Here is a 15,792-nt window from a genome sequence, read left to right as displayed (position 1 = left end):
ATTGGGGGCTGGGGGTGGACTACAGGCATTTAGAGAGATGTACAGTCCTGACCTTAAAATGGCTTCTGTAAAAGGCCTGACTATTCGTACCCAAGAGAACATTGAACACACTGGAAATATTGCTTAGATTATACAGAAAAGCAACAAGGTGCTTCATTAAGTTTCTACAGAGTTTCACAGACCATCAACCACCACATAGAACTGTATCATTTGTACAGATAAACAGCTGTATATGGAAGTCAGACCAGTGAGCTATCTAGCCAAGAGATGTATAATCTTAACAGCCCTGGGTTTTCCCAAGATCTAAGGAAGAAGCCATTTGTAACCATGTCACACAAGTGGAGGATGGGACCTACAAAATGTGTACTCTACAGTCCCTGCAAAGGACTTGTGAGCAAACCGCCTCACAGTCCTGAAGAGGCTTATCTAGGAAAAATGTGGACTGGTGCAAAATCTGAGTGCCCCCCCCCCAGCCCCGTATGGGCAGCCGTCCTCCCCCACCATGACCAAACAACTTTTTTTGCACCCGGTCATCTCAAAGTCACCATCACATTATAGAACCCGGGGGAATGGAGGAGGGGTGGGGGAGGGAGCAATTCCCCCCCACATGACTAAATGGCCGCAGTCAGGGACATTTGATCCAATATGTCCCCCTGGGCAGTATGCCCCTGCAGTCCTGTAAGTTGAGGGCTAACAGATACAGTACTGGGTGCCATCAGTAACCGCATTCTTGAGAAGAACCATTCTTTACCTCCCCACAATGGAAATATTTGTAAGTGCAAGCAGTAATGCTAACAGCTTGGGAATGAATGCTATAATACTAGGCAGTGGACCCAGGAAGACAGATAGTATACCCCACCAAACCATTAGTGAGGAGTATATGCAAAACTGATGCTTCGCACATGCCCACACACCTCCCCTTCAAAAGTGGTGCGACAAATATTTATTTGTTTTGTACAGTGTTGCGACAAATATTTAGTTGTTTTACTTCGGCCAACATCAGTTCTGGGACGTCCCGAAAGCTCAGGAGAGGTGACAGCTGTAAAAAGTAATAACCCCCGCCCCCAACCCATGATTAAAAAACCCAAGCAACTCTACTAAAAGTAATATTCAATGTAATTAATTAACATTAATGTTCACCATGTGGGCAACCCTACCCAATGAGACCAAGCAGCTTCACAAGTTCTCTCAGTGTAAATGCCCCAATCAAGAGGCATGGAACAAATCTGAACACTTCCTTGTGGAACATGCAAGCCCATCCTGAGGTTCTGAAGAAGCATGCTAGGCCTTGGTGGCATTTAATGGGCTGTATCCAACCTGGTTCTCCCCTGCAATAGCCAACCTCCCATGTTCCCCTGTGGTCAAAAAAGCATACAGCACCTGGCATGCCGAGCAAAGGCTCTGCCACTGAGCCACAGCCAAGGGTCTCCCATCCATGCACAAACAAGACTGATGTCTGTTCAGCAAAGTTCCTGGATCATGTGCCTTCCAGACCAACCAGGGACTGACCGTCACTACTTGTCAAACACACCGACAATGGTCACATGCCACAGCCTAACTTTCTGACTGTCCTCGGAAATAACCCTACGCCACAGATGGAGTAATCCTCACTGGCCACTGCAAGTGCCCTAGCAAACTGTGGTGATTTCCTCATTGGTGATTAATCCTGGGATAGTCACCCGAAATATCCAGGTTCCCCCGAAATCTCCTCACAGCCGAACCACGGAACACAGATCAGTCCCGTTTCTGGCGCTCCCCCCCCCCCCTTAATCAGGGGATTTTCCTGGACCTGCTTGTATATGCACCTTTTTGAAAAAACACTCCAATGGGAGCTAATAGGAGATGGGGGCTACACATTTGAGGGTCCATAACTTTGGCCACCGTGAACCAAACTTCACCAAACCTGGATGGTGTGATCAGGAGGGTCTCCTAAAGATACTCTGAAATTTTGGTGCTGCTAACTTAACAATTGCACCCCTGACAGCAGGCCCCCCCCCCCCCCCCGGGACAGAGCTAGATGTCTTCACTAGAAACATGCTGCAGTGAGGACATTGGAACCTTGATGAAAAGGTGCCGATTCTTTTGAAACTTGGTTGTATCAAGATTAAATTTTCAGTGGGAATTCGGCCTGTGTGCAGAACAAGGGAGGAGAAGGTACTTTTCCTTACAACAGTCTCCCCAAATTCCACTTAAGCATAAAGCACCAGGCTGGGCACAAGATAAACCACTGTGCAAACGGTCCCTCAATTACTGACCTATACACAACACAGCCCTGTTTGAAACCGCAACCATTTGTAGGCCATTTCCCAATACAATAAAGATATATGAATTTAAAACAGTAAATAAAGAAAGGGAAGGGGGGGGGGTGGAAACCGGCTGTACCACACCAACAAACAGTGCCCTCAAGCACTGAATTAAGTAATTCCACATCCGTCCACACACACACACCCCACCCGGCTCTGTGCCTCTTCCCTCAATCTCAGCTCTGACTCTATCTTTCTCTTCCTTTTAAGAACATAAGAACAAGCCAGCTGGATCAGACCAGAGTCCATCTAGTCCAGCTCTCTGCTACTCGCAGTGGCCCACCAGGTGCCTTTGGGAGTTCACATGTAGGATGTGAAAGCAATGGCCTTCTGTGGCTGTTGCTCCCGAGCACCTGGACTGTTAAGGCATTTGCAATCTCAGATCAAAGAGGATCAAGATTGGTAGCCATAAATCGACTTCTCCTCCATAAATCTGTCCAAGCCCCTTTTAAAGCTATCCAGGTTAGTGGCCATCACCACCTCCTGTGGCAGCATATTCCAAACACCAATCACACGTTGCGTGAAGAAGTGTTTCCTTTTATTAGTTCTAATTCTTCCCCCCAGCATTTTCAATGAATGCCCCCTGGTTCTAGTATTGTGAGAAAGAGAGAAAAATTTCTCTCTGTCAACATTTTCTACCCCATGCATAATTTTATAGACTTCAATCATATCCCCCCTCAGACGTCTCCTCTCCAAACTAAAGAGTCCCAAACGCTGCAGCCTTTCCTCATAAGGAAGGTGCTGCAGTCCCTCAATCATCCTCGATAAGTCCTTCTCTGCACTTTTTCTATCTCTTCAATATCCTTTTTTGAGATGTGGGCTTACCAGAACTGAACACAGTACTCCAAGTGCGGTCGCACCACAGCTTTATATAAGGGCATGACAATCTTTGCAGTTTTATTCTCAATTCCTTTCCTAATGATCCCCAGCATAGAGTTTGCCTTTTTCACAGCTGCCATGCATTGAGTTGACATTCCCATGGAACTATCAACTAAGATGCCCAAATCCCCTTCCTGGTCTGTGACTGATAGCACTGACCCCTGTAGCATGTATGTGAAGTTTGGATTTTTTGCCCCTATGTGCATCACTTTGCATTTTGCTACATTGAACTGCATTTGCCATTTCTTAGCCCACTCACCTAATTTATCAAGGTCCGCTTGGAGCTCTTCGCAATCCTTTGTGGTTCTCACCACCCTACATAATTTGATATCATCGGCAAACTTGGCCACCACGCTACCCACCCCTACTTCCAGGTCATTTATGAATAGGTTAAAGAGCACTGGTCCCAAAATGGATCCTTGTGGGACACCACTCCCTACATCTCTCCATTGTGAGAATTTCCCATTTACACCCACTCTTTGCTTCCTGTTTCTCAACCATAGGAGGACTTCCCCACTTATTCCTTGATTGCTGAGTTTTCTCAGTAGTCTCTGGTGAGGAACTTTGTCAAAAGCCATTTGGAAATCCAAGTAGACAATGTCCACTGGTTCCCCCTTATCCACATGCCTGTTTACACCCTCAAAGAACTCTAGCAAGTTTGTAAGACAGGACTTGCCTCTGCAAAAGCCATGCTGACTCTTCCTCAGCAGGTCTTGCTTTTCTACATGTTTTATAATTTTATCTTTAATGATAGATTCTACTAATTTACCAGGAACAGATGTCAAACTGACTGGCCTGTAATTTCCCGGGTCCCCCCCTAGATCCTTTCTTAAAGATTGGTGTGACATTGGCCATCTTCCAGTCTTCAGGGATGGAGCCTGATTTCAAGGATAAGTTGCATATTAAAAGTGAGAAGATCAGCAATTTCATGCTTGAGCTCTTTAAGAACTCTTGGGTGAATGCAATCTGGGCCAGGGGATTTGGTAACATTTAGTTTATCAATGGCTGCCAGAACTTCTTCCTTGTCTACCACTATCTTTGTTAGTTCCTCGGATTCGCCTCCTAAGAAGCTTGGTTCAGGTGCAGGAATTTTCCTCACCTCCTCTTGGGTGAAGACAGATGCAAAGAATTCATTCAGCTTTTCTGCAATCTCCCTGTCATCTTTTAGCACACCCTTTGTTCCTTTGTCATCTAACGGGCCTACCGCTTCCCTTGCTGGCTTCCTGCTGCTTTTGATGTACTTGAAGAACTGTTTGTTGCTGGTTTTGATGTTCACAGCCATGTGTTCCTCATAATCCTTTTTGCCTCCCTTACAGCTAACTTGCTTCTCTTTTGCCACCATTTGTGTTCTCTCTGGTATTCTTTATCAGTTAAGTTGGACTTCCATTTTCTAAAAGACATCTTTTTTTTTCCTAATAATTTCCTCAACGTCCCTTGTTAACCATGGTGGCTTTCTTTTGGACTGGGCGCTGCCTTTCCTAACCTGCGGAACACATTCCAGCTGAGCTTTTGTGACTGTGTTTTTAAATAACCTCCAAGCATCTTGGACATTTTGACTCTCTTGATTTTCCCTTTCAGCTTCCTACACTATCCCCTCATCTTTGAGAAATTTCCCTTTCTGAAGGCAAATGTAACTACATTAGTAGTTGTCACTTGTTCGCATGCAGAGATACTGAATCTGACAGCATTGTGGTCGCTGTTCCCTATCGGCTCAACAACACTGACTTCCCGCACCAGGTCCTGGGTCCCACATAGAATTAGATCTAGGATCACATCTCCCCTGGTTGGTTCTACAACCATCTGCTCTAAGCCACAGTCATTTAGCATATCCAGGAATGTTCTCTCCTTACTATGACCTGAACATGCATTTTTCCAGTTTATATGGGGATAGTTAAAATCGCCCATTACAACAACATTTTTGCTTTTGTTTGCCTCTCTAATTTCTTTTCCTTCTCAGAATCCTCTTGTGCGCTTTGGTCAGGGGGACGATAATATATTCCTAATGTTAAACTATGCTTCACCCCTGGTATTGATATCCACAGTGCTTCTGTAGGGGAATCAGCCCCCCTGCATTGTCTATTTTATGTGACACTATGCTCTCTTTGATGTAGAGGGCCACTCCACCCCCAATACGCCCTGTCCTATCCTTCCTGTAGAGCCTGTAACCTGGGATAACAGCATCCCACTGGTTCTCCTCATTCCACCATGTCTCTGTGATGCCCACTATATCAATGTCCTCCTTCAAAACTCTGTACTCCAGCTCCCCATTTTAGGCTCTAATGCTTCTACTCATTAGCATAGAGACACTTGTATACTCTGTCTCTGTCCCTAACCTGGGATTTATGTGTTTTGCCCTCTAGCCTTTTGTAGACACTATCACTTATCACATTGCTGTGCTCTTCACTTGTATGTGGTTGATTTAAAAAAACCTCCTTCTCTGTCTGCATCCCCATGGACTCTGTATTCCGAACCGAAGTCACCTCAGCTCCTGTCGGCTTCCCCCAGGGATCAGTTTAAAAGCTGTTCTGCCACCTTTTAATGTTGAGCGCCAGCAGCCTGGTTCCTCTTTGGTTAAGATGAAGCCCGTCCCTTTTGTACAGGCCTGCCTTATCCCAAAAGGTTCCCCAGTTCCTGACAAATCTGAAACCCTCTGCCTTGCACCACCTTCTCATCCACGCATTGAGCCCCTGTATCTCCCGCTTGCCTAGCTCGCCCGGCGCGTGGAACAGGTAGCATGTCAGAGAATGCCACCTTGGGGGTCCTGGATTTTAACCTTTTCCTAGCAGCCTAAATTTAGCTTCCAGAACCTCCCGGCTACATTTCCCAATGTCATTGGTACCAATGTGGACCACAACTGCTGACTCCACCCCAGCACTGTCTAACAGCCTATCTAGACGTAGCGTGACATCCGCAACCTTCGCACCAGGCAGGCAAGTCACCATGCGGTCATCAATGCCTGTCACAAACCCAACTCTCTATATTCCTGATGATCGAATCACCCACTACAAGGAGCCCCCCACCTCCCCCGGGGGTATCCTCAGTGCGAGAGGATATCTGACCACCAACTAAGGAAGGGGTCCCATCTAAGGGAACATCTTCCCCCACCGCAGACTGGCACCCTCTGTCACCCAGACTCTCATTCTCCATGACATCTGAAGAGATGTCACCTTGGGAGTGGGACCGGCTGCTGGGTCCCTGAAAGCCTTGTTTGTTGCCCTCTCACTGCCTCTCTCAGCTTCTCCAGGTTCAAGCCACCTTGGCTTCAAGAGAACGGACACGTTCCTTGTATGCCAGGAGCTCATTGCAGCGAGGGCACACCCACGACTTCTGGCCTAGTGGCAGATAGTCATACATGTGACACTCAGTGCAAAACACTGGGAAGCCCCATCCCCCTGCTGGCTTCCTGCCTTCATATCTGCTTTTGTTTATATATTTAGATATTAAACTTTTAGTCAGTGCCCCTTTGAGCTATCTGTACCTACTATCCCTCAAAAAAATGTCCTTATTAATTAATTAATTTATTTATTTTTAAAAAAAAGAAGAAGAAATTGCGTGCGCCGCTAGGCGCGCGCCGCTGGTCTCCAGAGACTGAACTAAAGACTGAATGACTCACCTCAGGAGCCCCACCTTTAGCAGCCCAGGACAAAGAGTAACCTCTGTTAACCCCTGTTAAGCCCCACCTCCAGCAGTCTCAGCTCTTAGCAACCTTACAAGGAGAAAAAGAGAAAACCCCTGCAAACCCCTGTTAAAAATACACTGTTTTAAAAGATGTGGCTTTGAGAAAAGCCCTCCAAAATGAACACCAGCAGGTCACTCTGCTCTTCCTGGCCAGTTGCCTTGTCCACTGCTGCTCCTTTCTGCTGGTTCCAGAGACTGAACTAAAGACTGAATGACTCACCTCAGGAGCCCCACCTTTAGCAGCCCAGGACAAAGAGTAACCTCTGTTAACCCCTGTTAAGCCCCACCTCCAGCAGTCTCAGCTCTTAGCAACCTTACAAGGAGAAAAAGAGAAAACCCCTGCAAACCCCTGTTAAAATACACTGTTTTAAAAGATGTGGCTTTGAGAAAAGCCCTCCAAAATGAACACCAGCAGGTCACTCTGCTCTTCCTGGCCAGTTGCCTTGTCCACTGCTGCTCCTTTCTGCTGGTTCCAGAGACTGAACTAAAGACTGAAAGACTTTTCTAAAGACACATTCGGAGATAAGGCCATTCATAACTGCCTATCCACAGACAGTTTGTGGCAGTGTAACTGACAATAAGCCTGTGCAAAAAAAAAAATGAAAATGTCGTTTTAATAACCTTATCCTAAAACACATTCTGTTGTATGCCTCAAAGGGTTTCAATAAAAAGTCAACCTGTAGAGACATATTTTCTTGGCTTAAACACCAATCCGGAGCATATAAATGTAGTCCAAGTATAATGACATATTTATAGGCCAATAAAGCGCACACTACAGCTTTCATACTTCACTTAAAGGGACTCTGTACGAAGCAGTGTTATATAAAATAATTTGATTCCCACCCCCCTTGCAGCCTGTAGCCCAAGGAATATAGATATGTATTTACAAACTGCAACTTTCCCATGTTTAATGGACGTGTTTACACTGTTATGGTTGCTCAAAATCTGTAAAATGAATAACCACTCATTCAGCTATTTTCATCTGGATTACCAAATATGGGTATGCAAGTCCATTTGCTTAAAAAGAATTCCTTCAATAATTCTGAAGACAGAAACAAAAAAATAACTAGAGGCCCTAGAAGTGAATGATTTAATCAGACCAATTCTTCTGGAAAAACAGGTTCTCATGCTCATTATGAATAATACATTCCACAACCAGTTCTATTTTTACATGTACGGTATTGTTGCTCCTCTGTTATTTTGATAAACATCTGAAAGAAATAACTTTAATTACATGAACAAGATGATGGCATTAATCCGCAGCCCCCATGTGGGGGAGCAGCACCTTGCATATGGATGGGATTCCTGGGGAGTAAACGGGTTGGAGAAGAGAGGTCAAAAGGTTGAGTCTTCCTTTGCCAACTTGGCATGGTGGAATACAATAATGGGGCGACGCTGCAACTCCCAGTTGTCTTTTGCAAGAAATCAAATTAAATTCAGCCCCACAGGCCAGTATCTGTCTTCACTGTCTTGTTCCCAAAATTGCTTGCAACAAACTCCAAGGACAGTGTCACCACCTTCTCTTCCCCTGCTGCCTGCTCCTTTGCCTCACCTTAACTCCTTCCACTCCCTGTTCTTCTGTGTTGCCTCCAGGTCTAGCAAAACATATTTACAATGGTGCCGGAAGTGGAGCCATAAATCTACTGAGCTATGCAATGCCTGTCATACATCTGAGATAACAGAGAAACACAGTTTTTGCCAGTTGCATAATACCACGGATCTGGGAATCCAGGAGACAGCATCAGAGAAAGGGGAGGCTGGGTGCTTATGAAACCGGCAAGCTCCACCTCTCCTATTGGGTCACTGCTGCAGTTGCCAATCTCCAGGTAGGGGCTGGACATCTCTCAGAATTTCATCTGCTCTCTAGATAATAGAGAACAGTTTCCCTGGAGAAAACAGCTGCTTTTGAAGATGGGCTCTACTACATTGTACCGTTCAAGGCCTCTTCCCTTCCCAAACGTCCCCCTCCCCAGGCTCCACCCCTAAATCTCTAGGATTTTCCCAAGAGGCCGTTGGCAACCCTTGTCACTGCAGCTGTAAGTACTGAACTGAGATCAATGCCATACTTCTGTGCACTTTTGTACAGTCGAAGCATATACCCAGCCTTGTCGGACTGTCTGGATCAGGGGTCTGCCACCTGTTGCTCTCCAGATGTTCGTGGACTACAGTTCCCATTAACCCCTGCCAGCATGGCCAATTGGGCCTGGTGGATTCTTCCCAATGTACCTGGGAGTAATGGCTAGCATTGTAAATACTAATTTCACATTTAGATAGAGACACACAAAGCTAAAAGAGACATAACATTAGATTGTACAGGTCAGTCTAAGCCACAAGTGTCAAACTTGCGGCCCTCCAGATGTTATGGACTAAAGTTCCCATCATCCCCTGCCAGATGCTGGCAGGGGATGATGGGAACTGTAGTCCATAACATCTGGAGGGCCACAAGTTTGACACCTATGGCATAAGCCCGTGGTGGCGAACCTTTGGCACTCCAGATGTTATGGACTACAATTCCCATCAGCCCCTGCCAGCATGGCCAATTGGCCATGTTGGCAGGGGCTGATGGGAATTGTAGTCCATAACATCTGGAGTGCCAAAGGTTCGCCACCATTGGCCTAAGCCAACTGGCTCCACTGGGCTTAGACCAGGAGTCTGCAACCTGCAGCTCTCCAGATGTTCATGAACTACAATCCCCAAAAGCTCCTGCCACCATGGCCAATTGGCAGGGGCAGATGAGAATTTTAGTCCACGAACATCTGGAGAGCCGCAGGTTGCAGACCCCTGGCTTAGACTATAGTAACACAGGATTGCAAAGGGGAAAATGCTATCTGTTGCAATGTTATCAGTCCAGGAGTAGAAGATATCTATTTTTAACAAACAAAGAATTACAGAGATCAAAGGGGACTGCAAACTTATTCCAGAATGTTATTCAGTTTCAAGCAGAATATCTTTTCAACGTCTCCAGTTCTAAACACATTTACTGGGGCAGGGAGGATCCACTGAAATAATTGAAGCTCTCTCCAAAGTAATCTTAGGACTGCGGGTTTGAAAGTACAGTAATTTTTCTCTTTACATTTCTTTATTGGGGGATAGACATTCTACTGAATTCTGCAGGAAAGTTAAACACCTCCGCAACAACAACGTTCTGTGAAATTAAAAAAATTGAAAAGAGATGTACTGTTTGTTTTAGATCTACTAAGCACAACAGTGAGCAAAACCATGGATAGGATGGTGGAGGGGAGGTCCCTTTTAAAAATAATGTTGAGCATTGAGAACCATGCTGCACATAATGGCTGCCAGAAATACCAAACTGTAAAATGATACTGTCATTATTTTGCAAAGAAAAATTCTTCGGGACAAATACTAGGCAGCTGAGCCCCCCCCCCCATCCCCACCCCCCCTGTGATGGAGGGCTGGGTACACTCTCAAGCACCTCCTGTAACATGCTGTGTGAAAGATGCATGTGTACAACTGTGTACAATTTTTACAATTTGTTCTTTCTCAAAAAGTGGGAGAATGTATGTAGGCATAAACCCAACAGTTCTTGGGATTATTGATGACAACCAAATTCTGCTTTTCCTTTCCAGGACCTGATCACCTGTTCCTTTGTACCAGGGAATAAAGAAAAAAAAAAAGCTACATCCGCAAGAAATTAAGCTGTGCTTTCAGCTCCTTTTGATTAAAGCCTTGTTCCTATTTGGACAACCTGGCAAGTTGTTTTCCTTGTTTTGCTAGACAAAGCTGCTCCCTTAATGAGGAGTCGGGTCCTTGGGGTTATTTATCGATGAGGAAAGCAAAATATATACAATCCTCTCGGTTGCTCAGCTCCAGTAATTTCAAGGTATCAAATAATATTTGATTTGATTTTTAAAGCCATAACAGGCTTTCTTGTCTCCCTTTTCCAGAATGGGCCCACTACCCAAAGCTAAGAGCTTAATTAACAGAATGTCCAGCTATACCCTTGGGCTTCATAGAGGCCTAGTTTTGCTACTGACAGTCTAATCAGTCACTCAAGGAAGCCTTTTTTTAAAAAATAAAAATAAATAAAGAACAAACTCTTCAGAGTCAGGAGCTAAATTTCTTCTATTCTCAGCAGCATGAACATGCTGGCCAAGTTCAGATTCCATTATATCCCCTTAATTCTTTCCTTTAACATGCAAAAAGGAAATTTTGCAATAAAAGATTTGTGATCATTTTTTTTGGCTGCTGAAGAGACATTACTGGATGCTTGTCAGCTCCCCACAAAGGATTATTTGTTTATTAGTGGAAAACAAAACCAGAATGCGTTAAAAATAAAATGACATCCCTTGAAACATGAACCTCCTTCTGAGGTGCCCAACACATGCTAGGAAATGTACTGTAAAATGAAAAACTGCTAGCGCCACTAAGGACACTATCCCAGTGTTCTTTCTAACCACATAAAAGCGACAACAACATTAAAATATGGTTTGGATCTCGAGATGGAAGAGACACAGCTCTTGAAAGCCACAGTGGTGTAGTGGTTAGGGGGTTGAATTAGGAGTGGGGAGAGACCCAAGTTCATATTCCCACTGGGGTGTACAACTTGAGGAGTGGGCTCTGCCTAGTCATAAACTCAGCCTAACCCACTTCACAGGATTATAATGCAGATAAAATGGAGGAAGAACTATGTGTGCCTTTGCAAGTTTTGTGAAAAAGGCTGGGTTGACAACATTCAAGTCCCTAAAGGTCCACAAAAATTTTCCAGAGTCAAAACTCAGTATGCCAGATATGTTATTTTTTCTGTTTTTGTTGGTCTTTAAGGTACTTTTACCCCTGTCAAGTCACAGCCGATTTACCACGATCCCTCGTGGGATTTTCAAGGCAACAGACTAGCAGAGGCAGTCTGCCATTGCCTGCCTCCAAGTGGCAACTCTAGACTTCCTTGGAGGTCTCCCATCCAAGGGCTAACCAAGGCTGCTTAGCTTCCCAGACCTGATCATATGAGACAAGGCTAGCCTGGGCTATCCAGGTCAGGGCTGTAAAGGGCTACCGGACTCAAATTTTGTTCTATTACTACAGACCTTCACGGCTACCCACCTGGGACAACCATACAACAGACAGATGTCAAGTGGAAAAGAAGAGAAGGCAACTGAAAAAAGAAGGATGGTCCCATCATTGTAACTGTTTTCTCTTGTTGCTTAGACGAGTGAGTAAGCATGACCTGGAAGATAGCGCGACCTGAGGTGGCCTGTTGTGCGGATGAGCTAGGCTCCCTTGCTGGTTAGGTGGTTTCCCTTTTTCAGCCAGAGGTGGGCAGCGATACACAAACTGAACATCCACCTGGACATCCCACTACTGGCTGGAGGCTCAACCATAAAGGGCTGAATGAAATGGAGATCCGCATTATTTTTATACCCTCTTTTAACCATTTTTGCTACTTCTCTTTGCCTTCCACCTCACAGAACCTAGCTTCTTGGGCTGGATGTATTGAACACCAGTACCTCAAAGCCTTCCACAGATCCTCAGCATATGTGACATAAACAAAACTATCCCCCTACCTTTTGGCCTCGCCCATAAAATGTTATAAAGTCCAATCCAGGCTGCAAGGGATCTGGAGACAGTGAAATAAATTGCTGCTTCTGATATAAAGTTAGGCATGGAGAAGAGGGGGGGAGAGGGGAAGCAAACAACTTTCAGCTAACACTGCTACACTGATTTACACCAGGTAACAACCCAACCTTGCATACAGCGTATGCCACAGGCAATTGTCCTACCAGTACAAAGTTGGCAAAGTATCATCTTTAATTTTAAAAAAATCTTTCTTCTATTTATGGCTCACCCTTGGAGCTATTTAAACATCACCTGAAAAAAATCCACAAGGCAGGAACACCATCTTGCAATGCAACTACAGAGAACATTATTTTAATGAGCACCCAAGTCCACACTCAGTATTAGAAAGAAGAACAACTAACATGGCCATGATCCAAAGAGCCAGCCATTTATTCTGCACACTCAAGGGAGATTTGAGCGTCTGTCTGTGAAACATATAGGGAAACATTACCCACCCCCCACCCCCAACTTGAGCATATAGAACCAGTTTTGCAGGGATTTGGACGGCAGACCTGGAGTTTCTTCAACCCACAGGTGGCGAGCCCCAGTGAAGATGGCGGCCAGTCAAACACAGAAGGGGGATCGGTACTTACCCAGATCAGCCTTTTCTTTCAAAATGTCTTTGAAGTTGAGGCCGCTGTTGTGTGTAGATTGCCTGAACCTTGTCAGGGCTTCTTTCTGTCCATTCTTGCCCAGTTCCGCAGGCCTCAGGGCTTCAACCCGAAGGCCACGTTTCCATTTTGAGCAATCTGCCTGGGCCCATTTTGCCAAATCTTCAAGCTTCACCGTTACTTTCTCTGAGGCAGCAATAACTTCATCCTGTCAAGACAAAAGAGGGAGTCACATTTGGATCCAACACATGTTGTAACACTAAACTGGTCTTGCTTTCTTACATTTCTTATTTGCCTGTTGCTGGACTCATTTTCCCTGCCACCAAAACCAAGTATTTTAGCCAAGCAGAGAATTATGTATATTCACAATGATATATTTTATATATGCATGCTATTCTCATATAAACAGCATTTATATACATAACTAGCGGGCCCGGCCACGTGTTGCTGTGGCTCAGTCTGGTGAAGTGGAAAAGAAAGAAAAGGGGAAGCGAACTGTTCAAACATGTGTCATTGCACAATGCTTGCAAGGAAGGGGCATGGGGCCCCTCGCTCCCTTCCCTCTCTCCCGTTCCCTTGCATGGCACCCCACCCCGTCCCTCCCTAACGTTGCCGTTCCTCTGCTAGGGTGGGTGGGCCATGTCCAGGTGGCTGTCCCTGTCCCTTTCACTCCCTTCCCTTGCAGGCGAATTACCTAGCTTAAAACATGTTGGGAGGCATGAGCTACGTTGTATTCAAATTTCAGAGCGTTTGGTCCAGCAAACCCCCGGACTCCCCCTCACCTTCCCCTTCCTCCGCTAGGGTCATGTCCAGATTGTGGGCCCCATCCTTTCACTCCAGATTTAACAGCTGATCAACACTTCAATCATTATAGTTAGCTTTTCTTTACTAAAATCCTTCCCATCAGCTACATACAGCTCCATCTGCAGAGTACGCTGGTACTGTTTTTAAGGTCTATGTCCTGAGCAACTTGAATGTTCATAAACATTCCATGATATTTCACAGTAGCTGAGCCAACGGCTACAAAGGGCAGGAGCTCCTCACAACTAACAGCTACTCTGCTTTCAAAAAAAATGCAACCTGTATTTACAATGATGCCAAAATTATCATGTTTCTGCAGGCGACCTCATTTATCTATATACATATAGTGTGCCTTAGAAGATTGAGATGGCTTTAACCACAAACTGATACAACGATATCACATCAAACCTTCTGTGTCTTTTGTCTTTGGCTTAAGTCAGCTTTCTACATGATAAGAAATTACCAAGAATATCAAGGCTGATATCATGAAAACAAGTAGGCTTGAGGAAAATAACATTCTATTCACTGCCAAGTGGAAAGTGCATGTTTTGAAAATGCAATTAAGCTGCAAATGTAAAAAAATGCATAGCCAGATGACTAATGCTCAAAGCTCGCTCTCACATAAACGATCTAAGTAAATCTGGGATTCCTGGAACACTTGACTCACCAGAAAATTCCTCTGTTTATGATACAGTTTTCCCTGGCTTATGCACAAATGCTGAATTTAAGTTTGATCCTAAAAATTAACCAAAGCTGTGATGTAATCCCCAAAGAAATACTATAGACATTCTACAAGTTTCCGACCAAAAGAAACTAGCACATTCTCAGGTTTCCAGCAAATGTTTTCAAGATCAAAACTAACCATATCCGTCTTTCCCTAGCCCTCTGCCTTTTAAACATGTATTTACAGAAATGCAACTTAAATGTAGCTGGTTTGCAGAACATACACATTAAATAAGCACTTTGCTTCTTTGTTGTGTTTTCTTAATTAACAACACAGACCCATTACAACATAAAAATAAGTAAATAAGCACTTCTAAAAATATATTCTTCCAGGAAACAATCAACTCATCTCACAGATGATGAATAAGCAGAAGCAGATTTTTAAAAATTCATGAAGACAGAAGAAGAGTTTAGTTGTTAAAATTCTAAGAATTAAAACAGTCTCTTCCAGTCCTCTTTCCCCTTAAAAACCTACTGAATAAATTAACTATCAGGGTATGATATATATTTTAGAAAAAAAAACAGAATTGGAGGGGGAAATTGTATTTGAAAATTGATCCAGTAAAACATTAAAGAATTAAACTTTATTGTTACAAACAGTTTTGACATTGGGGTTAATAGTACTCCAGTATGTAAACAATTCCAACAGCAATGCAATTGGGGTTGAATTGACCCCTTCCCCTTTTTGAACATAACATCTGTTAAAACCATAACAGCATAAAAAGCATAACAACAGCTTAAGACCATAACAATTCCAGCAGCTTTTAAAAAGCCAGCTACACTCAAACAATGCAGCTGTTTGTGCAGAAGACTTCACTTCTAAAATGCAGTGTTTCTCCCACTGTCCTTGCAAAATCATGACATCTGATTGGCTGCAAAACAAACCTTGGCTTACTAGCAGATAACCATTTTCAGAGTGACCGAAAGGTGACCCCCCCCCCCCCACTTCAGTTTGCAAGCAGTAGAGGCCTTAGCTGTCCCAACTGCTGCAAAAATCCAAGACAGGTCAAAATGACCCATTCAGGCAAACAGAATTATTTTCTAAAAAGCACAACTTTGCAAGTTAAAAAAAAACCTTCATAAGACAAAAGCGCTAACAGCAACAGACTATACAAATAACTTATGCTGACAGGACAGTTCGGGAGTAGCTGGCACAGGGTGCCGATCAGTTGCTTTGCCAGTGTGTTTCTCCAAGAGGCGCCGGCATGGCACTTTTATGAAGAAAT

General features: G+C 44.3%; 1 protein-coding gene across 2 annotated transcripts in view; it reads right to left on the bottom strand.

Annotated features, from left to right (window-relative positions):
* Window positions 1-15,792, bottom strand: part of ARID5B (AT-rich interaction domain 5B) — a 254,225-nt gene that overhangs the window by 201,381 nt on the left and 37,052 nt on the right. For both annotated transcript variants that reach the window (XM_048505139.1, XM_048505140.1), the window contains exon 3: window positions 13,025-13,250. In XM_048505139.1, the coding sequence (XP_048361096.1) occupies window positions 13,025-13,250 (226 nt within the window). The remainder of the gene's footprint in view (window positions 1-13,024; window positions 13,251-15,792) is intronic.

The sequence above is a fragment of the Sphaerodactylus townsendi genome, linkage group LG08 (genome assembly GCF_021028975.2).
Source record: "Sphaerodactylus townsendi isolate TG3544 linkage group LG08, MPM_Stown_v2.3, whole genome shotgun sequence".
Lineage (NCBI taxonomy): Eukaryota > Metazoa > Chordata > Lepidosauria > Squamata > Sphaerodactylidae > Sphaerodactylus > Sphaerodactylus townsendi.
This window is presented reverse-complemented; position numbering and strand designations above follow the sequence as displayed.